At 44.5% G+C, this 26,370-nt stretch overlaps 1 protein-coding gene across 1 annotated transcript in view; it reads right to left on the bottom strand.

The window, feature by feature from the left end:
* The window catches only part of LOC143940905 (catalase-like), an 84,238-nt gene continuing 57,868 nt past the window's right edge, over positions 1-26,370 (bottom strand). The window contains exons 12-13 of the mRNA XM_077462727.1: positions 3,041-3,121; positions 1-216 (exon numbers count right to left, since the gene is read on the bottom strand). Coding sequence (XP_077318853.1) covers positions 160-216; positions 3,041-3,121 — 138 coding nt within the window. The 3' untranslated portion in view covers positions 1-159. The remainder of the gene's footprint in view (positions 217-3,040; positions 3,122-26,370) is intronic.

Below are 26,370 nucleotides of genomic sequence, written 5' to 3' on the forward strand. Positions count from 1 at the left end.
TTGAATTTATAAAAATAATTTTAATGATGTAATAAGGCTTACAGAACACAAATGTGTGCCTTTTATAGCTTCCTGGAGTTCAGCTTCAAATATACTGTAGATTTATAGATATATAAATACATTTTGAGGAGAAAGGTGTCTGTGCATTGTCACACGATCTCAGAAGAGATTGACCTGACGGAGTACTGGTGCCTGTTCTGGCTGCTTCTGTTTGTCCTAGACAAGAGATAACAGACAAGTTAGCATTATGGTTATAGCAATTAATAGCACATGTATGTCTTTAATAGGCAGAGGGTGTGTGAATAGTGATCCCTGTGGGGACAATCTAGACCAGTGGCGGTCAACTTATTTGATATAGGGGGCCTCATATTTCGGTCCCTGACATCACCAAAGAGCTGAACTTAATTTTCGCTGAACAAAAGGCAAAATAAATCTGTCAGAGACTGCAGCCATGCAACAGGAGGTGGTCAGAGACTGCAGCCATGCAACAGGAGGTGGTCAGAGACTGCAGGCATATCCATCTCTTATAGCATGTTTGCAGTCTCTGACAACCTCCTGTTGCAGGTTTGCAGTCTATTAAATATTACATGAACCAAATATTATGTGCCTGGGCAGTGTGTCATTTTAGCGCTTTACCCCTTTTTCTGAACTCTCAGACAAGCTTTATTAATTCTGCACTTTGAACAGATTTAGAGAAGAGAAGACTCCGGGATAAACAAGTAAAACTTATGTAGAAGGATTTGTTTTATCCCTGTGTATCACCGGAGGCCAGACACTTTACTGGGTTTACAGTATTTCACAAAAGTAAGTACACCCTCACATATTTGTAAATATTTTATTCTATCTTTTCATGTGACAACACTGTAGAGATGACACTTTGCTACAATGTAAAGTAGTGAGTGTATAACAGTGTAAATTTGCTATAACCTCAAAATAACTCAACACACAGCCATTAATGTCTAAACCGCTGGCAACAAAAGTGAGTACACCCCTAAGTGAAAATGTCCAAATTGGGCCCAAAGTGTCAATATTTTGTGTGGCCACCATTATTTTCCAGCACTGCCTTAACCCTCTTGGGCATGGAGTTCACCAGAGCTTTACAGGTTGCCACTGGAGTCCTCTTCCACTCCTCCGTGATGACATCAGGGAGATGGTGGATGTTAGAGACCTTGCGCTCCTCCACCTGTGTGAGGATGCCCCAAAAATGTTCAATAAGGTTTAGGTCTGGAGACGTGCTTGGCAGGTACCTTTACCCTCAGCTTCTTTAGCAAGGCAGTGGTCATCTTGGAGGTGTGTTTTGGGTCATTATGTTGGAATACTGCCCTGCAGCCCAGTCTCTGAAGGGAGGGGATCATGCTCTGCTTCAGTATGTTACAGTACATGTTGGCATTCATGGTTCCCTCAATGAACTGTAGCTCCCCAGTGCTGGCAGCACTCATGCAGCCCCAGACCATGACACTCCCACCACCATGCTTGACTGTAGGCAAGACACACTTGTCTTTGTACTCCTCACCTGGTTGCCGTCACACACGCTTGACACCATCTGAACCAAATACATTTATCTTGGTCTCATCAGACCACAGGACATGGTTCCAGTAATTCATGTCCTTAGTCTGCTTGTTTGCAGTCTCTGGCAACCTCCTGTTGCATGCCTGCACTCTGAGCATCTCCTATTGCATGTTTGCAGTCTTTATTAAGTGTTACATTAACCAAATACTATGTGCCGGATGTGCATGGGCACACTAATCACCCCTAGTTTATTAGCATTATTGTTCTGTGTGCAGGCAAGAAGATGGGAAAGACCTCAGCTCTGCCATAAGAGAAGCATTTAAACGCTTCTCTTTCACTGTGCAAGCCGGGAGAATCATATATACTGTATGTAGACACAAGCACACGTGTGTTTGAGCTTTAGGGTACGCACCCTAATGCAAAAGGCTGTGTGTGCCGCCCTTTGGCTATATCAGGGGCCACACATGAGACCCCCTATATGAAGTGAGTTAACCATCACTAACCTACATGCCAAGGCTGGATTCAGACTTGCTCACAAGCTGAGAACTTTTCAGACATTTTTAACTGAGCATTTCTGGGGGTGTAAGCAAGTATTTTAGATGCATAGTTGAAGCGTTTACATGTGTGTTCAAGCTTTAGGCTTAAAATCTAGCAGACCAAAAAAGCCCAAATGTGCTTTGTAAGTAGCTCATGTATCTTTTGTAGCATCAGACATGGAGCTACAGGAACCTGAGTGCTTATATGTGAATGGCCTGTGGATACAGTATGTGCAGAGTGGGTGGCAGTAAATACTCTGACCCCAGATGCAGAAACAGAATTGTACTGAAATTGAAGTTCAGTAATGCACAACAAGCACGGCGGGAAGACAACCCGACAGGGCACACTCACAGAATGTACAGCGATGAGTAGTAGTAGTAGGTCTCAAGTGTGCTGACAGCATCTGTCTAGAGGAGCGGAAGGCAGACTGGCCGATCCATAAACAAATGGGGAGGCTTCCAAGAAGGATAGCCTATCCCTGCACTTTCCCTACTCGTCAGGAACTTCTTCCTAATGCTAAGCACTGTCCCTAACAGATGGGTGACCTGTCCATACTTTATCCACATGCATGGCAAATCTGGGAATCGGGGTCTTAAATAGACTCTGCCTGACCCAAGATGGCCACCAAAGTCATTTGGGATGCCAGCGTTTGGATGCTGCCTCTCTATGACTGAGGTGATCATAGAGGATAGAGACTGTTCAACTTCCTTCTACATCTGCATTGTCGCTATGGATAAGTGCCACCTGCAGTGGAAAAAATAGATTGCACCTGCCTAGAGGCCACCATTTAAAAACATGGGAGTTTAATGGTTTTAGATCTTTCAGCTTCAAACTACAAAATGCTTACATATATAATGTCAGCCCCATTGTACAACTCTTTAATACATGAGGGCCAGAGGGTTCCTCAGAGCTCCTGGAACCTGTTTTACATTACCATTCTACTATAATTCCAGCATCAGAGTTATGTTGTTTCAATGTTAATAGTTTATTTTACCTGTTTTGCTGCTCCGAGGTTTTCAAGTTCAGACAGAACTCGGGCTCCGTAGTCGGGGTGCACATCAGTGAAATTCTTTACCTGGGAAACATACAGAATACCTTTTAGTTGTCCGATGGAGATAGTTAGACCCCTTTCACACTGAATGCATTTTATTCCAGGTGCTTTAGCGTTAAAAGTGCCTCATCGGCAGTGTCAGTGTGAAAGCCCGGAGTGCTTTCACACTGGGGTGCTGCGCTGGCAGGACATAAAAAAAAGAAAGTCCTGCAAGCAACATCTTTGGGGCGCTTTAGGAGCAGTGTATACACCGCTCCTAAAGCGCCAATTGAAATCATTGGGCAGCTCCGCCAAAGCACCTTGGCAGTGGCGCTTTTAACCCTTTATTCGGCCGTTAGCGAGGGTTAAAAGCACCCTGCTAGTGGGCGAAAAGAACCTCTAAAACGACGGAAAAGCACCACTAAAAATAGCGGCGCTTTACCACTAACGCGGCCCCGCTGTCAGTGTTAGTTAGTTTTGGAAAGAGTAAGGCCAGTTTTACACCGAGGTACTTTACAGGCGCCTGCAAAGCGCCTCTCCTGTCACTCCAGTGTGAAAGCCTGAGTGTTTTCACACTGGAGTGGTGCGCTTGCTGGCCTTTAGAAAATGTCCTGCAAGCAGCATCTTTGAAGTGGTTTAAGAGCAGTGTATAGGGCAGCGCTGCCGAAGCTTTGCGGGCTCCATTAAATCCTTCTTCGGCCACTAGCGTGGGGTTAAAAGCACCCCTCTAGCGACCAAAAAGCGCTGCTAAAACTAGCGGCGCTTTACTGCTGACACTCTCACCACCAAAGTGTGAAAGTGCCCTTAAGAAGAATCCCTATCATCATTGTGTTATTGTTTCTGTCCCTATGTTGGAAATGTCTCCTTACTTCCTTCCATTTTTTGGGTGGCAGGCAAAGCAGGAAGTGAGGGAAAATCTCTCCCCATTCTGTTTATTTAGCAGATAGATATAAGACATCACTGAAAGTGAAGGAAAAGCTTCCCAAAGTATTTGCATGTTGCAGAGTAAAGTAGTGACTGGCCAGAGAGAATTACTTTGATGCAGTTAGCCAGCGTAGATATGCATTGTAATGTATGCAAAAATCCCTCTTTTTATGCAAAGTTTGCTAGAAAGGGTGCATAACAGTATGCATCATTTTTAGTGGTAAGGCGCGGTCACACCCCTTTAGCACCTGATGGCTTATATACATGTAGAAGCAATTTGGATTTGAGCACAGGTATGCCTTACTTCTCTTGCATTGCAGGTCAGTGACCAGACCTGATCTCCTACAACTTGTGTTTACCTGCCCCATATTGACACTATGGGGTTGATTTACTAAAGGCAAATCCACTTTGCACTACAAGTGCACTTGGCAGTGAAGTCACTGTAGATCTAAGGGGGACATGCAAGGAAAATAAAATACAGCATTTTTGCTTGTACATGATTGGATGATAAAATCAGCAGATCTTCCCCTCAGATCTACAGCGACTGCACTACCAAGTGCACTTGCATTGGCCTTTAGTGAATCAACCCCTATATCTGATGACGTATGTTATAAGCAAGTAAGTATTTTACATGTTGCAGAGTAGAGTAGAGTAAGGCCTGGCCAAAGAGGGATTACTTTGATGCAGCTTGCCAGCTTAACCACTTCAATACTGGGCACTTACCCCCCTTCCTGCCCAGACCAATTTTCAGATTTCAGCGCTGTCGCATTTTGAATGACAATTGCGCGAGCATGCAACACTGTACCCAAACAATTTATTTTTCTCTTTTTTCTCCAACTGAGCTTTCTTTTGGTGGTAACTGATCACCATTGGGGCTTTTATTTTTTGCGCTACAAATAAAAAAAAAAGTAAATAAAAAAAAAAAAAGTTTGTTTTGTTACAAAACTTTGTAAAATAAATATGTTTTACCCTTCACTGATGGGCACTGATGAGGTGGCACTCGTAGGCAGCTCTGATAGGTGGCATTGATGTGCACTGATAGGTGGCACTGGCAGGCATCACTGGGTGGGCAGCACTGATAATCAGCTCGGCTCTCCTCTACCCGTGTCTGTCAGTGCGGGCGGAGGAAAAGCCAATAAACGGCTCTTCCTATTTACCCTGGACACAGCTGATCACGTGGCAGAGCCTACATCAGAAGCTCTTTACCAAGATCGGAGATGCAGTGTGTCAGACTGACACACCACACCACCGATCGCTGCACTGCATGCACCCGCAGGCGCGTGCTGGCTTCTTATCCTGCTGGCTATTCTGCATATGGCGGGAGGGAAGTGGTTAAACATGCATTGCAATGTATGTGAACTAAAAATCCCTGTTTTTATGGAAAGTCTTGTAGAAATGGTGTATAGCAGTGTGCAGAAGGTTCATCTAGAATTTTTTGTGTTAACATATGGCCACCCCGCTTTAGCACCTGATGAATTATACGCGTATATATGTAGACAAAAATACGTATGACGTAACGCGTAGGGAGTGGCCGTAGGAATACCGGAACAAGCGTAAGACTGGCTGTACACGCCAGATCTCTTTCTGTTTGATATTTTCTTTTTAAATGTGAGAGTCCATTTGCTTTCTCTTAAATAAATTTATTCAGTTTTGGAAACCACTACACTATTGGAGTCCCCTTTCTCTCTCCCTTCCCCCTTCCCCTCTGTGTTTTCTTTAAGTTTCACACCACGAGGATACATATGCTGCAGCATTACTCATAAGAGGTTGAATCGGCCCTCTAGTGGTAGAAGTTTATACCATTTGATGATTGTGCACAGAGAAGTGAAGGAGAAGTCCATTGGAATTATTTTCTTTTGCCTTATTATTCCATCTCTGAGGTGAGAGTTCTGGGAGCCTGATCTTTTGGAACATTTGGTCCTGTTCTTCCTCCAGTGCTTTTTCACTACACACTTACACTATTGGTGTGTTTATTTTGAAATATTTTCATTGACTCTTGTTTTTTTCACATTTTTACACATTATTCATTTTTTGTGGCATTATTTGCGCAGGACTCTTCTTTATTTATTCAAGTGATAGTTTGTGTTTACTATTTTGTCCCGCTGCATTTTTTGTTTTATTTAGCAGCACTTGCACTTTTGTTATTCCACAGATTGTTACATTATACTTTGTTATATATTTTATTTTGATGCACGTAGATCCATTTCACGTCTAGCACATAGTGGCGCGAGGGTCCATTTTACACATTATATATGTAGACGCTATTGGGACTTGAGCACGGGTATAATTTCTATTTTCCCAAAGTAGATGCAGATAGCAATCAAAACACATTTTCCAGTACAGTGAGGAAGGTTTAGAACCTTTGCCAGAATTTTATAAAATGGTTCATGCGAGGGAGATTTACCCTCACTGCCTAACCGGTTCAGGTCAAGCGGAATAGAAAGATAACAAATATCCTCTTGAGAAAACCTGACAAAGTTGAACCATCCCTCACTTCTATTTAAAACTAAAAAGAATAGGATTTTTATACTCGCTGTAAAATTATTTTCTTGGGAGGTACACACAGGGGTTGATTTACTAAAACTGGGGAGTGCAAAATCTGGTGCAGTTGTGCATGTTAGCCAATCAGCTTCTAACCTCAGCTTGTTCAATTAAGCTTTGACAAAAACCTTTGGGTAATAACTGCCGGCAATAGGAGGACTGACTTCCCGTGTCCCTCAATGGACAAGAAAGAAAATGTGTTTTTTTATACTCGCCTATAATGCTTTTCTTGGAGTCCATTGAGGGACACAGAACATTATAAGAGCAGTATAATCCGAATAATAGAAAGGTGTTAGCCTTACTGTGTCCCTCCATGACTGAGAAATACAAAAAGTTTTCCCAGCCATTAGGGTTTAAAAGAAGACCTGTACTTTTAAAGCTGTTATTCTGCAAATTAGGAATCTGGGGATATTAGGAAGGCTGCTTGTTGCTTTCAACACAACTACTACTCTTTCTTACTACATAACATCCATCCACCTACCCATCCATCCGTTGTGGCCCATCCATAAGGGGCGCAGGGATGCTGCCCCCTTAAGCCATGCGCCCAGTCCCTAATCTACATGGAGGGCGCTGGACACATGGATTCCAATGTTTTTTCCTTTTTTTGAAGCACATGATGATTAGAGCTGGAGGCTCTAATTGGCTTCAAAAAAAGGGTGGGCTTGGGGCGCAGGGCACTGCACCCTGAGCCCACCTAGCTGTGTGACAATAGCAAATTAAAATTCAATATCGTCTTCCCAATTCTGCTCCCGGACAATCAGGAAGCAGGTCCTGAGACCCAATTGGCCAGAGAGTCTTAGGACCCACTTCATGTTCGGCCAGGAGGAGAAGGCCCTAATAGCGAGAGAAAAGCCCTAACAGGAACAATGTGTGCAGCAGAAACCCGCAGCCACATCCAGCACTCCCTGGCTCATACAGTGGAGGGGAGATCAGAATGTCATCCAGGCCAGGACTCGTCACTTGCCTCCTAAGTTAAGGAGGCCTCTGATCGCTGACTTCCCGTTCATCTGCGTTGCCTTCCCGTTCATCCATCTCCCACTGGGGTGATGTTGGTTTGCTGTACCCCCCTAAAATATTGAGCACCAGCCACCACTGCTATCTATCTGTTCTCCTTTCAGACTGTAAGCATGACACTTAACTCCGGTGTGATAGTGTATATTGATCTTTGTTTTATTGCAATTGTTAAAGCCCAAGTGCAGCTTTACCTTTCCTTTTGTTGTTAAAGTGGAGGTCCACCCTAAAGTGGACCTTCCGCTCATTGTAATCCTCCCCCCCTCCAGCGCCACAATTGGCACCTTTCAGGGGGGAGGGGGGTGCAGGTACCTGTACAGTACAGGTATCTGCACCCACTTCCTGGATAGCTCTCTGCGGAAAGGGGCGTAGATCTACGCCCCTTTCCAAAAGTCCCCCGCTGCCTGCTGGGAAACACACAGATCCCAGAGGCAGCGGGTCCATCCCTGTTGCGCAGCGCGACTCGCGCATGCGCAGTAGGGAACCGGAAAATGAAGCCGAAAGGCTCCACTTCCTGATTCCCATACCCAAGATGGCGGCGGCAGCACCCGAGAGACGATCGAGAGATCGGCTTCGGGTGCCGACATCGCGGGCGCGCTGGACAGGTAAGTGTCACTATTTTAAAAGTCAGCAGCTGCAGTATTTGTAGCTGCTGGCTTAAAAAAAAAAAAAAAACGCGGAGTCCCTCTTTAAGGCTGGTGAATTGGGAATCTTTGAGTCCTGTGAGTATAAGAGTATTCTCCTAGAGTCATATACAGATATAGGCCCTATACCTTGCATTTAAGATTTTATTTTATCTGTTTATTGTCTATTTTACCTTTTTTCTTGATCATACATCACGGGACACAGGAGCTTCATTACATAGTGGGATATATAGGCACCTTTGGTAATTGGACACTGGCTAAACCCAAATAAGTAGAATTCCTCCCCTATATAACCCCGCCCATATGGGAGGCACCTCATTTTTTTTTCGCCAGTGTCTAAGGTGGAAGTTGGCAGTAGGCAGGCCTTGGATCCCTCCTCTCTGGTCAGATCTGCTCTCGCAGGGTCCAATTTACCATCCTGCTTTACACAGTCTGAATTTAACCGTTTGGCTGCTGATACCCACATTCTGAGAGACCGTGGACTCTCGGAGTCAGTCCTTTCTACTCTGGTCAATGCCAGAAAGCCGGCCTCCAGGCTTATTTACTACAAAATGTGGAAGGCATATGTTTCCTGGTGTGAACCCAGGGGATGGCATCCTAGAAAGTATGTCGTTAGCAGGATCTTGGCTTTCCTCCAGTCAGGCCTAGAAATAAATTTGTCCGTAAGCACTATCAAGGTTCAGATTTCAGCCCTGTCAATGTTTTTCCAGAAGCCACTTGCATCACATTCTCTTGTCTGAGCTTTCATTCAGGGGGCCATGTGGTTAAGGCCGCCAGTCAAACCTCCGGTATGCCCATGGGATCTGAATTTGGTTCTCTCGGCATTGCAGGGACAACCATTTGAACCATTGCAGCAGGCTTCGTTAGTTCTCTTGACTAAAAAATTAGTTTTCTTGATAGCCATATCCTCGGCTAGAAGAGTGTCAGCTGGCAGCTCTTTCGAGCAAGGAACCTTATCTAATTATTCATAAGGACCGAGTAGTGATGCGTCCTAATAGGTCCTTTCTACCTAAGGTGGTTTCAGGATTCCATTTGAATCAAGATGTAATCCTACCATCCTTTTTTCCAGATCCACAGTCTGCAGAAGAAGAGTCTTTGCACACTCTAGATGTGGTAAGGGCAATCAGTATCTATCTCCAGGCAACTGCTCAGATAAAGCCGCGTACACACTAGAGGTCGACCGATATGGGTTTTTCTCTGGCCGATGCCGATGCCGATATTTAGAAATCATGGCGGCCGATAGCCGATATATGATGCCGATTTTTTTGGGCCGATATGTTAGGCCGATTTTATTTTATTTATTTATTTATTTATTTTTTTTTTAATTTAAAGTATTCTTTATTCATTTTCTTCATAAATACAATCTTTATATCATATTATATCAAAATTTTAAACATATATATATATATATATAAAAAAAAAGGAAACCATTAGATCGTCAAGGGTACAGTCATTCCTTCATAATTTAACAATTATCTGACTTCACAGCATTATTTCCCTTCAGGCAAAAGCAAAAAACAGATCAAAACAAAACAAAAAACAAAAAACAAAAACAAAACAAAAACAAAAACAAAAAAAAAAAAAAAAAAAAAAAAAAAAAAAAAAAAAAAAGAAGAGACTAACCAAAATGTTCCCTCCCCCCGTCCCCCTCTCTCTCCACCTCCCTCCCTCTACATTGGATATCCTATCCTGTCCATCCAAGGCTTCCATATTTTTTCAAATTCCTTCAAGTTTCCTCTTTTTATATACACTGTCCTCTCCTTCCATATTGTTTCTGTTACTATCCTTGTCCAATCTCTTGCCGAGGGGGGGCTCTCTGCCTGCCACCTCTGTGCTATAAGCTTTCTTGCCTGAAACATACACCTCAGTATTGCTTTAATTGTACAGGATGAGCCCCCTATTCCCTCGGCCAATCCCAGCACACATAGTCTGGGATCTCTCCCTACTCCCACTCCAAACGTTTCATTCAGAGTGTGGATAATTTCTGACCAGTATCGAAATAGTCTGGGACATCTCCAGAACATGTGCGCTAGGTCCCCAGTATCTTGACATCTTGGACACTTATCATCCTCTCTTTTCCCGAAGCCAAACAGTCTCTTGGGGGTATAGTATGATCTATGCAACAGCATCAAGTGAGAAACCTTCTGTGCAGGCGAGATTGAGATAGAGTGTCCTGCCTCTAATAACTTCCTCCATTGCTCATCTGAAAATACCCCAAATTCCTCCTCCCATTTCCCTCTACATTTAAGTTTCTCTGGGTTTTCTATATTCCCTTCAGTAATATATGGGTATATTTCTGCTATGGTTCCCCCTGCCTTTTCTTGCGTATTCAATCTGTCATAAAAAGGGGAGTTATTCCACACTGGGCCTTGTTTATTAAATTGTTTATCCAACGCATGTCGGATCTGCAAATATTTATAGAATGAATGCTTTGGTATATCAAACTCCGCCCTCAATGCATTAAATGTTTTCAATATCCTTCCTTCATATAATTGGGCCAGTTTATCAATCCCCTTTATCTCCCATGGTCTATATCTACCAATCAGTTCCATTTCTGGCAAATTTAAATTGTTCCATAATGGGGTATATTTAGTCAGGCCTCCCAGGCCTTTTATTGTTTTAACTGCCTTCCAGACTTTTAAAACCATTTTTATCGTCGGTATCCTATATTGAAATGAGTTTGCCTCCAGGGCTTCCATAATTGTATTGTGAGGGGACTCTGCTATCATCAATGCCTTATTTGTTCCTCCGATCCTACCTTTACTTATCCCCAGATGCTGTAATTGAGCTGCTAAAAAATAGCTCCGTGGATGAGGTACTGCCATTCCCCCTTTCCTAGTTGGTAACTGTAAGGTCTGGAGGCTAATCCTTGACACTCGACCTTTCCATATGAGTTCTCTAAATAATTCTTCTATTTTTTTGAACCACTTTTTATCAACCCATACCGGGGAGTTATGCAGTAGATACAGCATCTGGGGCAGCCACACCATTTTGATCAAATTACATCTTCCCGCAACTGATAGTGGGAGCTTCTTCCATATTTCAATCTTAGTTCTAAATTTAGTTATTAGTGGGAGTATATTATCACCAATATATTTTCCAGGGTCTCTTTTAATAAGTATCCCTAAGTATTTTATTTGATCGACCACTTCTATCTGCGGGGCTGCCAGCATGTTTCGATTCACTATTGAATCTACTGGCATTAGGGCAGACTTTTCCCAATTTATAACCAATCCAGTAAGATTACCAAAATCGGCAAGTATAGTCATCCCCTGTCTAAGGGTCTGTTCCGTGTCCCCCAAGAAGAGGAGGATATCGTCTGCGTACAGAGCTATTTTCTCCTCCCTCCTCTTTCTCTGGAAGCCTGCCATATTTATATTTGATCGTATTGCGATGGCTAATGGCTCCATAGCAAGAGCAAAAATCAGGGGTGACAACGGGCACCCCTGTCTTGTTCCCCTCTCCAAAGAAAACCTATCTGAGTACTCATCATTAATCCTTATTCGCGCACTAGGACCACTATATAGGGTCTGTACCCAAGCAATAAACTTGGGGCCAAACCCAAATGTGCCCAGTGTTCGCCATATATATCCCCATTCTAGGCTATCGAAGGCTTTACCCACATCTAGCGCCATAATTGCTCTTTTACCCTCATTTTCCGTTGGTAACTGTAGATTTAGGTAAAGCCTCCTAACATTCATGCCAGTGGACCTACCGGGGATAAATCCCGTTCGATCGGGATGCACGAGTCTCGAGATAATTTTATTCAGTCTGAGTGCCAACACTTTAGCTAATATTTTAGCATCAGAACAAAGGAGGGATATAGGTCGATAAGATTTCGTATCCAATGGATCTTTCCCCTCCTTATGCAAAACAACTATCGTTGCTTCGGTCATTGATTTTGGAAGCTTCCCTTCTTCTTTTGCCCAGTTAAAAACTTTAAGAAGCTCTGGCAGCATTACTTTCCCATAATGTTTGTATATTTCTACTGGTAAACCGTCTGGACCTGGGGATTTCTGGTTAGCCATTTCTGCCACCGCTGATTGAATTTCCTCTAATGTTAATTGGGCTTCCATTACCCCCCTCTCCTCCTCAGTGAGGAACGGAGTTGTAATACTATCAAAGAATACATCCATTTCCCTGTCCTTCGCAGCCCCCCGAGACCTGTACAACTTCTCATAGTATGTTCTGAAAGTATCTATGATCTCTATGCCCTGTGATATAATTTCTCCTTCTTCTGTCCTGATCGCAGGGACAGAGGAGGACAAGGAATTGGTGTTTACCAAATGCGCCAACATTCTCCCAACTCTTTCCCCCTCCCCATAAGCAATCTGGCTCTGAAATAACCTTTTATTCTCCATTTTCCTCATAATCACCATTTTATATTCCTGTTGTTTTTCTAACCATATATTTTGTTTCTCTGGGGTAGGACTTTCCACATATGCTCTTTCGGCTTCCATTACCTCCTCTCTTACTCTATTCTCCCATTTCTTTGACTTCCCCTTAATTTTCGCAACTTGTTGGATAAGGATTCCCCGAAGATAAGCTTTTAATGCGTCCCATATCACCCCTCTTGCTGCAGTATCTTTATTAAACTCCAAAAATTCTTCTAGCCGGGTTAATATCTCTTCTGGATCACCAACTACTTCCAACCATACTGGATTCAACTTCCATACCCTAGGGGTTCTTTTTCCTTCTATATTTATTGATACTGTCAACAAAGAGTGATCAGATACCCCCCTAGGATGATATACTATATCCCTCACTACTTTATTTGCTTCCTCATTCCCCAGAACCAAGTCTATCCTGGAGAGTGAGGAAAAAGAACTTGAAAAACATGAATATTGTAACAAGGTTGGATTACGAACCCTCCACATATCAAACAACCCTCCCTCCTGCAGGAACCGAAACAGCCAGGTCTCATCTGCCTTCTGGGTGTATCTTCCTGGTGGAAACCTGTCCTGGTTTTTACTAACAACCTCATTGAAGTCCCCCACCGCTATAACCGGGGTCCCGGATTTATCCACTATGAACTCCAATAAGCAGTAAAGGACCTCCAACCCAAATGGAGGGGGGATATATATGTTTGCCAGGATATACTCCCGGTTCTCTATTACGCAATGCAAGAAAACATATCTCCCCTCTTTGTCTATGCTGATCTGCCGACACAGAAACGCAACTTCTTTCCTTATCAATACAGCCACCCCCCTTGAATAAGAGGTGTGGACTGAGTGGAATTGAAATGGAAACTTCTTACTTCGGAATTGTAACTTAGTTTCTTCAGTTAAGTGCGTCTCCTGTAGGCAGATCAGCTGGACATCACAACTTTCAAGAATATCAAACACTGCTGCTCGTTTGACAGGTGTACCCATCCCCCGGACATTCCATGATCCAATTTTCAAAACTCTAGTCTGCATTGTTTTGAAAAAAAAAAAGAAAGACGGAGAGGAATATACTCATATATACCAAGAACTACCAAGCAAGAAAGACAAAAAACAAAACATTTTTTTACCAAAGGAAGGAGGAAGCATGGGAAGGAGAGAGAGAGAGAGAGAGAGGACAAAAAAAAAAAAAAAAAAAAAAAAAAAAACCCACCCCATAAACATATACATCTTTTTGCATAACACTATGATATTTTGTGCTAAACTTGTTCCATAGCCTAAGACCAATAAATTTCCCCTCTACTAGTGATTTCAATCCGTGTTTTTGTATTAATTTTAATTTATAAATTACTCTTGTGTACTCAACCCTATTTTCCTTAATCTTATATCCTTTTTCTATACTCAACCCCTTACCCCACCCCCCCTTATACCATTCTAGGTTACCCCTAGGGGCTTTTCCCGTGACCGTTACATACCATCCTGTGCAATCATACCTCCCCCCACTCCCCACCCCCCCCTCCCCACTTACCACCCTCCCGTCCCTCCCCCCTTTTCCCCATTTACACAACTTATACATCAACATTATAACACACCTCACCCCTTACACATATATTGTATGTATTATTTAAATGACGACAGTTATTCAATTTACCACATAACCCTCAGCCCCATATACATATGTGCTGCCCCCCCTCCCCCCCCCCCCCAAAAAAAAGGGGGGGGGAGGGGGGGAAAAAAAGGAGAAAAAACAAAAGACAAAAAAAGAGAAAAGAAGAGAGAAAAAAAAAAAAAAAACCCCAAACGAAAACAAAGGGGAAGGGAGAGAAAGAGGGGAGAGAAGACGAGAGGGTGAGGGAGAGAACGAAACAAAAAAAAAAAAAAAAAAAAAAATTCTCCCTCACCTCCTCCCTATCTGGTCCCCCCTTTCCTCCATCCAAGTTATTACACCAGCCGGTGAGTCAAAAAATAAGGTTTCTCCCGCTGCTATTACACGAAGTCGTGCTGGATACAGCAGAGCATATGTAATATCCATTTTCTGAAGCCTGCGCTTCACCTCTATAAACTCTGCTCTACGTTTTTGCAATTCAGGAGAAAAATCAGGATAAAACGATATTTTAATTCCCTTATATTGGATACTACCCATTTCTCTAGCCTTACGAAGTAAGACTGCTTTGTCTTTATAATTCAAAAACTTTAGTAGCATAGATCTAGGATGTCCTCCCTGTGGCGAAACTCTAAATGGAATTCTATGTGCTCTCTCTATTGCAAATTGCTGCGAAAAAGAGTCTCTTCCAAACACCTCAATAAACCATTTCTCCAAAAATCCGATTGGATCCGGGCCTTCACACTTTTCCGGGAGACCAACCACCCTCACATTGTCCCTTCGAAGTCTATTTTCCATTTCATCCAGTTTCCCTTCAAATTTACCCATCTGTACTTTGAGAACCTGGACCTCCTGGTTTAAGGGATACATCTCATCTTCGATTTGACTTATTCTACCCTCAGCTGATGTTATTCTGTCCGCTGTCTTCTGGAGATCGTGACGCATCATAACTATTTCCTCTTTAATACCCTTTGTTTGGTCACATAACTCAACCAGCGATGCTTTACAGGTATTAACAGCCCCCAACACCTCCTTTAATGATGGCTCAGCTTCTCCTTCTAATGAGGGGGCCAGCGGGGGGGTTATTTCAGGCCTTCCAACTGTCCCAGTGTTCTTAATAGTTGCACTTTTTACTCCTGTTGCGGTTGACCCTTGACTCTTTCTATCCGATGAGATTTTTATTAGGCCCCCATGCCCCCCCTTAGTTGGTGTATGATCAGGGGTGTGGGCATATTTTTCCAATTTTGCCGCGGCTGAAGAGACTCCCGGTACTACACCCGGCTGGGGAACCCTCTCCCTATCTTTATCTTTATCTTTAGCGGATCTCAGTGACTGGGTTCCCACATTGTCCTGGTTAGCATGTTCCTCCCCTCTCCTCCTCGCGGCCATATCGCTGCTCTACCACAACCCCTTCTTTAAAGGAGAGAGAAAAATTTACCAACAAAAAAAAAAAAAAAAGGGAAAGCAAGTCTTTGCGTCTTGGTTGAAATATTTAACCGGAGGTGGCAGGAGTAACACCAAAAATAGTGTGGGCCAATGACGGGGGCAGCTATGTAGATATAAACCTGTATATCCAAATATATCACATATGTCCACGTGTTTTATAAAACAGCTGCTCTTCTTACCTCCTCTCAGTTTAGTTATCACTTGGTTATTACTATCAGCACAAGCCTCAATAGGAGATAAATAGCCGTTCATGTGGCGTTATATCCTTGTGATTGTAATGCAATATACTGGTTGACAGTGTGCTGGTTGGCAATATGCTGGTTAGCACTATGAGAAAGGTAGCATGAGCCTAAACAAACAAGCGTCTCTCCTGCTGGCTGTGAGGCTTATCTCCCAGTTATCCCCTGCATTCAAAGCTTGGTCACAGTGAATACATTGTATTGTAAACAAGTTCATAGCTTACTACCACCTCGTTGCACCTTCGCTCGTAATCTCGCGGGATTTGTGGCAGCCAGAGCCTCCCTGATCCCTTCACTCAGCCGTCCAGTCCTATAGCAGAGCGCTCGAACGACCACCTTCCCAGGGCCAGCACACAGACCGCACCGCATTCAGGTAACCAAGGGGATTATGCAGGGCTGTGCTGTGGGTTATGCTCGGCCGTACGTTCAGTTATTGCTTTTCTCCGGTCACTCTATCCGGTTCTTTGTTCCAGCATCTCCGGAGATATGAGCGGGGGCCGGCAGGGACTGCAGCATTAGTGTAATAGTGTAATAGACCGGCGCCGTCAATCCATACACGGGGTGAGAGCGCACACCTCTCTCACAGCTCACTCCTCACACATCTCCACCGCCATCACCATGCGGCCACGCCCCCATTTATTTATTTTTAATCCCCCTTGATCTAACACACCTTTCCCACTGGGGCGTTTTTAAGGCGCTTTTGGGCTAAAAATAGCGCCTGTAAAGTGCCTGTAAAATGGCTCCCCTGCAGTCTGTATGAAAGACAGTGCTTTCACACTGAGGCGATGCGCTGGCAGGATCTTAAAAAAAAGTCCTGCAAGCAGCACGTTTGGAGTGGTGTATACCGCTCCTCCACCACTCCTGCCCATTGATATGAATGGGCACCACTGCCGAAGCGCATGCAATGCGATTTGGCAGCGGTGCTTCATGGGCGCATTTAACCTCTTCCTTGGCCGCTAGCTGGGTTATATGTGCCCCACTAGCAGCCAAATAGCACCGCTAAAATGATGGTAAAGAGCCGCTAAAACTTGCGTTTTACCATCAACGCCTTCCCGCTCCAGTGTGAAAGCGGTCTTCATACGTGATACAGAAAATTTCTTACACTTAAACATTTATTAAACAAAACAAACCTCCAATCAGTTTACTTGTATGTATGATTTAGATAAAAATATATATATATATATATATATATATATATATATATATATATATATATATATATATATATATATATATATATATATATTAAATAAAAACAGGTAGTCAAAACTTTTGGACAAAAAAAAAAAAATGGGCTAACTTTACTGTTTTTTTATTTTATTTTTATTTTTTAAATGGTGTATTTTTTCCCAAAAAAATGCATTTGAAAGACCTCTGTGCAAATGCCGTGTGACATAAAATATTGCAACAACCGCTATTTTATTCCCTAGGATCTCTGCTAAAAAAATATAAGAAGAAAATACAGGATTTTTACTTGTAAGCAACAAGTGTCAGAAAAGATTTAGTCTTTAACCACTTTAAGACCGGACCATTTTGCTGGTAAATGACCAGAGGTCTTTTTACACTTTGGCACTGCGCTGCTTTAACTGGTAATTGCGCGGTCATGCAATGTTGTACCCAAACAAAATTTGCGTCCTTTTCTTCCCACAAATAGAGCTTTCTTTTGATGGTATTTGATTGCCTCTGCGATTTTTATTTTTTGCGATATAAACGTAAAAAGACCGCAAATTTTGAAAAAAAATGATATTTTCTACTTTTTGTTATTAGAAAAATCCAATAAACTCAATTTTAGTCATACATTTAGGCCAAAATGTATTCAGCCACATGTCTTTGGTAAAAAAAAAGTCAATAATTGTATATTTATTGGTTTGCGCAAAAGTTGTCACATCTACAAACTAAGGTACGTTTTCTGGAATTTACGCAGCTTTTAGTTTACGACTGCCTATCTCATTTCTTGAGGTGCTAAAATGGCAGGGCAGTACAAAACCCCCCCAAATGACCCCATTTTGGAAAGTAGACCCCCTAAGGAAATTGATAAGAGGCATGTTGAGCCCATTGAATATTTTATTTTTTTGCCTCAAGCGATTGAATAATGACAAAAAAAAAATTTTTTTTTTTTTTTTACACAAAGTTGTCACTAAATGATATATTGCTCACACATGCTATGGGCGTATGTGAAATGACACCCCAAAATAAATTCTGCTGCTTCTCCTGAGTACGGGGATACCACATATGTGGGACTTTTTGGGAGCCTAGCCGCGTACGGGGCCCCGAAAACCAAGCACCGCCTTCAGGCTTTCTAAGGGCGTAAATTTTTGAGTTCACTTCTCACTACCTATTACAGTTTTGAAGGCCATAAAATGCCAAGATGGCACAAAACCCCCACAAATGACCCCATTTTAGAAAGTAGACACCCCAAGCTATTTGCTGAGAGGCATGTTGAGTTCATGGAATATTTTATATTTTGCCACAAGTTGCGGGAAAATTACAAACTTTTTTTTTTTTTTTTTTTTTTTCACAAAGTTGTCACTAAATGATATATTGCTCACACATGCCATGGGCATATGTGAAATGACACCCCAAAATAAATTCTGCTGCTTCTCCTGAGTACGGGGATACCACATATGTGGGACTTTTTGGGAGCCTAGCCGCGTACGGGGCCCCGAAAACCAAGCACCGCCTTCAGGCTTTCTAAGGGCGTAAATATTTGACTTCACTCCTCACTACCTATTACAGTTTTGAAGGCCATAAAATGCCAAGATGGCACAAAACCCCCACAAATGACCCCATTTTAGAAAGTAGACACCCCAAGCTATTTGCTGAGAGGCATGTTGAGTCCATGGAATATTTTATATTTTGCCACAAGTTGCGGGAAAATTACAAACTTTTTTTTTTTTTTTTTTTTTTTTTTTTTCACAAAGTTGTCACTAAATGATATATTGCTCACGCATGCCATGGGCATATGTGAAATGACACCCCAAAATAAATTCTGCTGCTTCTCCTGAGTACGGGGATACCACATATGTGGGACTTTTTGGGAGCCTAGCCGCGTACGGGGCCCCGAAAACCAAGCACCGCCTTCAGGCTTTCTAAGGGCGTTACAGTTTTGAAGGCCATAAAATGCCAAGATGGCACAAACCCCCCCCAAATGACCCCATTTTGGAAAGTAGACACCCCTAAATTTAGGGGTACACTAGTGAGACTAGGTAATAAATGGCGGGTGCCCTGAAACTATAAAAAAATAACTAACCAACCAGCGTCACCTGTAACAGTTATATGGTGATCACTGGTGAAAGGGTTAACTAGGGGGCAATCAGGGGGCTTTATGCGGTAGTATATGGGGGTCCCTGGCGCTATAAAAAGCTGCGGCGAACCTAAATACCTACTTGCCTAACTAGCGTCACCTGTGACACTAATACAGCGATCAGAAAAACGATCGCTTATTAGGCTGGGTTCACACTGGAGCGATGCGGGAACGCCACGAATGCGCGGCGGGTTCCCGCATCGCATGCCTCCCGGCGGCAGTTCACACTGCCCTATGCGAACTGCTGGGAGTGTCAGTGAAATGTTACTGACACCCCCAGATCAGTTCGCATATCGCAGTGCGATCTGAAAACTCGGATCGCATGGTGTGAACACCCATGCGATCCGATTCTGCTGCGGGCCAAAAAAAGGGTCCCGTGCGAATTTGCGGCGGGTGCGGCGGGTGTGGCGGGTGCGGCGAATGGCTGAACTCGAATCGCACAGAGATCGGATGTGATTTGCACTGCAGTGCGGTGCGAATCACATCCGTTCTCAAACCGCTGCAATCTGAACCCAGCCTTAGTGACACTGGCGACGGGGGGTGATCACGGGGTTAAACCTTTATTGGGGGGGTTAGGGGGGTACCTTAGAACTAAAGGGGGCTAACCCTAACTGCCCTAACAGTTATTAGTCACAAATGACACCCGCCGGGTGATCAGGGGGTTAAACCTTTATTAGGTAATAAATGGCGGGTGCCCTGAAACTATAAAAAAATAACTAACCAACCAGCGTCACCTGTAACAGTTATATGGTGATCACTGGTGAAAGGGTTAACTAGGGGGCAATCAGGGGGCTTTATGCGGTAGTATATGGGGGTCCCTGGCGCTATAAAAAGCTGCGGCGAACCTAAATACCTACCTGCCTAACTAGCGTCACCTGTGACACTAATACGGCGATCAGAAAAATGATCGCTTATTAGGCTGGGTTCACACTGGAGCGATGCGGAAACGCCGCGAATCCGCGGCGGGTTCCCGCATCGCATGCCTCCCGGCGGCAGTTCACACTGCCCTATGCGAACTGCTGGGAGTGTCAGTGAAATGTTACTGACACCCCCAGATCAGTTCGCATATCGCAGTGCGATCTGCAAACTCGGATCGCATGGTGTGAACACCCATGCGATCCGATTCTGCTGCGGGCCAAAAAAAGGGTCCCGTGCGAATTTGCGGCGGGTGCGGCGGGTGTGGCGGGTGCGGCGGGTGCGGCGAATGGCTGAACTCGAATCGCACAGAGATCGGATGTGATTTGCACTGCAGTGCGGTGCGAATCACATTCGTTCTCATAAACCGCTGCAATGTGAACCCAGCCTTAGTGACACTGGCGACGGGGGGTGATCACGGGGTTAAACCTTTATTGGGGGGGTTAGGGGGGTACATTAGAACTAAAGGGGGCTAACTCTAACTGCCCTAACAGTTATTACAGTCACAAATGACACCAATGCAAAAAAAAAAAAAAAAAAAAAAAAAAATGACATTGGTGTCACTGTGACTGGGGGGCAGGGGTAATTGGGGGGGTGATCGGGGGGTAAAGGGGGGGTGTGAGTGTGCCTGGCATGTTCTACTGTGTGTGTAGAGTGTTGGTGCAACTCACCGATCCGCTCTCCTCCGTGTCGGAACGGAAAATACCGACACGGAGGAGAGAATACATCACTTCCTCTCCTGTGTTTACATTACAGGAGAGGAAGTGATGTCACGGGGGATTTCCATTCGTCGAGAGCGATCGCGAGGGGGTGGCCATGAATGAATGGCCGTCCCCTCATCCCTGATCTCTCCCGAACGAATGCCGACCGCCGCAGGCACCGGGGGGGGGGCCCGATCGGGCCCCCCACCCGCGGGCAGGCATGGACTTATATATACGCCAATATGCCTGCCCGTGCCATTCTGCCGACGTATATCGTCGTGCGGCGGTCGGCAAGTGGTTAAATGGTTAAACTGAGAACTTCTACACACAGAGATGACTTAATTCATTGAAGTGTAAACATTGTATCTTTCTGTTCTTTTCTTGGCAGCCTGCCCAGAGAGGAGGAAAGGGTTGCTATGACGACTCAGTCAACTTAGACTGACTTCTATACAGAACTCATTTCAAAGTCCCGCTGTAGTTCTAAATCGGCTTTTTATCAGCACAAATCGGCCGATGCCGATTATTTAAGAAAAGGCAAATATCGGCCGATATATCGGTCGACCTCTAGTACACACGGGCGGACTGTCTGGCCAACTTAGTCCGTCGAAACACATTTCAGCGGACAGTCCGCTCGTGTGTGGGCTTCAGCGGACTTTTTCAGCGCGCAGTCTGGCGGACTAAGTATTTCGGAATTTCCGTAATATTGTCCGTCGTACTTTGGTTTCAGCGGACAATCCGCTCGTGAGTAGGCTAGTTCGACGGACTAAGTATGGCGCATGCTCAGAAAGGATTTACACGGCGAAAGGTTGCATTGCTGTGTATTGTACTTCCTATTTCTAGTCCCGTCGTACGTGCTGTACACGTCATCGCGCAAACTTTCGACGGACTGTTTTGCATCCGTGTGTGGTCAAGTCCGTTCATTCGAAAGTAGGACGGACTGTCCGTCGGATTGTCTAACGGACTAAGTTGGCCATACAGTCCGCCCGTGTGTACGCGGCTTTAGAAAGACTGATTGTTTATTTATTTATTTTGCCAGAAGGCCCTAAGAAGGGCCAAGCAGCATGAAAATCCACTCTCTCAAGGTGGATTAGACAAGTTATTCTTCAGGCCTATAGTGTAAAGGGGAAGAGTCCTCCTTTTCAAGTGAAAGCACACTCTACTAGGGCTGTAAGTGCTTCTTGGGCAGTGCATCACCAGGCCTCCCTGGCTCAGATCTGTAAGGCTGCAACTTGGTCATCAGTCCACACATTCACCAGATTTTATCATCAGGTGGATGTCAGATGGCAAGAGGATATCGCCTTTGGGCGCAGTGTACTGCAGGTTGCAGTTTAGATCCTCTGGTCCATGGCGGTCTATAATTCTGATCTGTGTATCCCTCCCCACAAACTGAGCATTGCTTTGGGACATCCCACTATGTAATGAGCTCCTGTGTCCCGTGATGTATGATCAAGAAAATAGGATTTTTATATACAGCTTACCTGTAAAATCCTTTTCTTGAGAGTACATGACGGGACACAGGGCTCCCGCCCTTCTTGGGTTTTATGTGGTTTCTTATTGCTTTGCTACAAAACTGAGGTGCCTTCCATATGGGAGGGGTTATATAGGGGAGGAATTCACCTTAATTGGGATTAGCCAGTGTCCAATCACCACTATGTAATGAAGCTCCTGTGTCCCGTGAAGTACTCTCAAGAAAAGGATTTTACAGGTAAGCTGTATATAAAAATCCTATTTTCTTTAACAGGAAACAGCTTAAAGTATAACTAAAAGGCAAAACTTTTTTCAGTTTGATAGCGTTGAGAGGGATTAGTACCCATGTCAGGTTTTATTGCTGTCCGTGCCCCCATTAGGGAGATTCACCCCTCTCTGTTTGTCATGTATACCATCATCAATGAAAGTGTAAGCAAAAGAAAATCCTACATTTTGAGTTGTCCCCAGAAAAGTAATAAAGGGGAAATGGGGACACTAGTTCTGGTGACCTGGGGGTCCCCAAGGGATTCCAAGGGATTCCCTTAATTTGCAGAGATTACCTCACTTCCTGTTTTGCTAATGGGACAGAAAGTGAAGGGAAATCTCTGCAATGAGACAGAGATGATGAAAACAAATCTGACAGGGGTTATAACCTTCCCTTATGCTATCCAAAAAAATAAATAAAATAAAATGGTTTTGTCTATAGTTCTACTTTAACTTAATTACACCCCCAGTACTAAATCTCTCAAGAGCCCTTCACCTACAAGGCAGCAGCAGTTATTTTCTGGGAATAAATTAATATATGCATGCAGGGGTAGGGGTAGGAGTCTAGCAGGCAAGGCTGACAACGCTAAATGGGATTTTGTAGAAAAAAAAAGTACTGGGTTATCATCCCAATATGGACATTCTGAGCTCACTGGATTATATGCAGTTCAACTGTATTTTTCTGTGCTTAGAGCGGTATTAAACCCAAAAACTTAATATATTGCAGCTTACTAATTATTAGATGTGGTGGCTGCATTTGTTTTAGTTTCTTTAGCTTTTTTCCCCCTCGGTTTTCACCTGGTGATCTGGCCAGTAACACACTGTATTAGTGAGACAACTCTGAAGGAATGAGCACAGAAGGCATAGCAGACAGCAGCATTGTCAGTCTGGGGGGAGGGTAGTGTTAAATGTATTAGCAGATTTAATTACACTGTCATGAATCGCCAGCAATACCTTCATGCCCTGTCTGCTTACCTCTGGTCTGTGCATCAGCCTTGGGCATGCACTCTCACACCTGCATGGTTAAAGCGGGAGTCCGCCGTTTTTTTTTTTTTTTAAAAGCCAGCAGCTACAAATACAGCAGCTGCTGACTTTTAAAATAAGGACACTTACCCGCCCAGCGCGCCCGCGATGTCGGCACCCGAAGTCGATCTCTCGATCGTCTCTCGGGTGCTGCCGCCGCCATCTTGGTTATGGGAATCAGGAAGTGGAGCCTTTCGGCTTCATTTCCCGGTTCCCTACTACACATGTGCGAGTCGCGCTGCGCAATAAGGATGGACCCGCTGCCTCTGGGATCTGTGTGTTTCCCAGCAGGCAGCGGGGGACTTTCGGAAAGGGGCGTAGGTCTACGCCCCTTTCCGCAGAGAGCCATCCCGGAAGTGGTAATCCAGGTAACTGCACCCCCTCCCCCTGAAAGGTGCCAATTGTGGCGCCGGAGGGGGGGAGGATTCCAATGAGCGGAAGGTCCACTTTAGGGTGGACCTCCGCTTTAAGTACTCTTCCCTCAGCGTGGTTCCACCATTTAACACTGTGCTGTCCAAGCCTGCCTTGCCTGAGCAATATTGTGTGGCTTCCTGGCTCCTGCTTGCCGTGTGATCTACGTCTGTTTGTTACCAATCTTGGCTTGTTCGTTGACTATTCCTGCTTGCTTGTTACCCTGACCTTTGGCGTGTTCTCCGTCTCTCCTTGTCTGCTAGTTGCATTGACCTTTGGCTTATCTCCTGACTATCCCTTGTCCTGGGCTGCTGCTCCCTCTCTATCCTCTTGTAGCCTACGGTGAGTTTGAGCTGGGAGATCCTGGGAGCTGCGACCTGGAGCTTTAGCCTGGGCTGCCCCTCTGTGGGAGAGGAATGATTCAGTGGTCTCCAGCTTGTCTAACTTCCTAAAACTCTTCCGGAATATTTTCAAGGAACCAGGCCCTGTCTCTTCCACGGCCAGTGCCTTTTTACGTCTCCATCAAGAGTCTTCTTCGGTGAGACAGTATGCCCATCATTTTCACATTTTAACTGCTGTGAAGTGAAGGAAGAGCGAAGGATGAGTGAAGGATGAGTTGGCAGGAAGAACCATTCCCTCAGGTCTGGATGATTCCCTCGGCAATCAGATCGACAGCTGCCTCCACGAGAGGACCCTAGAGAAAAGGAGTCAGTGCTCCATGGTTCTTAGCCAGCCCAAGCTCCCCTCTCCTTGATGCATGGGGCATCCCTTGCCAGCTGTGGAAGCCATGCAGCTGGACTGGACTAGGTTGCCTCCTGAAGAGCGTGTTAGGCACAGAACTCTGGGCTTGTGTTTCTACTGTGGGGGCAAAGGTCATTTTCTGGACACCTACTCTCTCTGTCTGAGAAACGCAGGTCTAATACAACTGGAAGGTGGCATACTGGACCCAGGAAAATCACCTTCATCATCCGTCTCCTTTCTGTGCTCCTCCATGTTAATGCTTCCCCTCATGCAGTCGCGGCCTACCTGGATTCCTGAGCGGCTAGACATTTCATGGACTGGGGAACTGCGTCTTCCATGAAAATTCCTCTTTCGCCTCTCACCACTCCGCTGGTGGTCTCAGCGATTGATGGTACTGTTTTTCCTAGGGGGCCCATCTGCTTCCAGACCCTCCCTGTCAAGATGTCTATAGGGGTACTCCACCAGGAGTGGATATCCTTTCTCGTGCTACCTAAAGCCTCAACTCCCATTGTATTGGGCCTTCCTTAGTTACAGCTCCATTCTCTACATGTTGATTGGACTATTGGGCAGATCCTGGCTTGGGGTCCCTCTTGTTTCTCGTCCTGCTTACTCAAAGTTACCCCAAAGGAGAGAATTCCTGTGGCCACCACATCAGTATCTCCTGTTCTTCCTGCTGCAAATAGCGAGTTCTGGGGTGTATTCTGCAAAAAATACAAATAAAAATTGGCTGAGGTACTTCCTCATCACAGGATTTTTGACTGCGCCATTTACCTGGTTCCCAGCGCAACCCTGCCCAGGGGCTGGACTTATCCCTTGTCCATTCCGGAGACCCAGGCCATGTCTGAGTATGGTGCGGAGAATCTAAAGAGAGGGTTCATTCGGAAATCCTCATTCAGCAGGGTTCTTTTTTGTAGCCAAGAAGGATGGAACCTCAAGACCATGCATTGACTATCGAGGCTTAAATGCTCTGACAATTAAAAACAGATTCACCTTACCCTTAATACCGGAACTGTTTTACAGATTGAAAGACGCCTTCAGTTTCACCAAGTTGGATCTCAGGGGTGTGTAAAATCTGATTCGGATGGATGATGAATGGAAAAACTGCATTTAACACTAGAGATGGGCATTATGAATACTTGGTTATGCCCTTTGGTCTGTGTAATGCCCCAGCTGTGTTCCAAAACGTTGTCAACAAGATCTTCAGGGATCTGCTTTATCAGTTTGTCGTCATCTATCTGGATGATATTCTCATCTTTTCGGGAAAAACGGCTTGTTCACAGAAACCATGTCCAGTTTGTACTCCAGCGCCGCCTTAGAGAAAACAATCTGTATGCCAAGCTGGAGAAATGCTCTTTCAATTGCACGAGAGGTTCTGTTTTTGGGATGCTTTGTCTCTAGCCTGGGTCTTCATATGGATCCTGGAAAGGTCTCGGCCATTACCAATTGGCATCTTCCTGCAAGCCTCAAAGCCACACAGCGCTTTCTTGGGTTCACTAATTATTACAGGCAGTTCATTAGGAATTACTCTTCCATTGCTGTGCCTATTATCACCTTGACCAAAAAGGGTGCGAATGCGAAGGAGTGGCCCCCTGAAGCCGTCTCTGGGTTTCATGACTTGAAACAGGCCTTTGTTTCTGGACCTTTGTTGAGGTGACCTAACCCTGGGGATCCATTTTTT

Source organism: Lithobates pipiens, unplaced genomic scaffold (genome assembly GCF_037356315.1).
Source record: "Lithobates pipiens isolate NorthernLeopardFrog02 unplaced genomic scaffold, aLitPip1_a1.2 Scaffold_10, whole genome shotgun sequence".
NCBI classification, from domain to species: domain Eukaryota; kingdom Metazoa; phylum Chordata; class Amphibia; order Anura; family Ranidae; genus Lithobates; species Lithobates pipiens.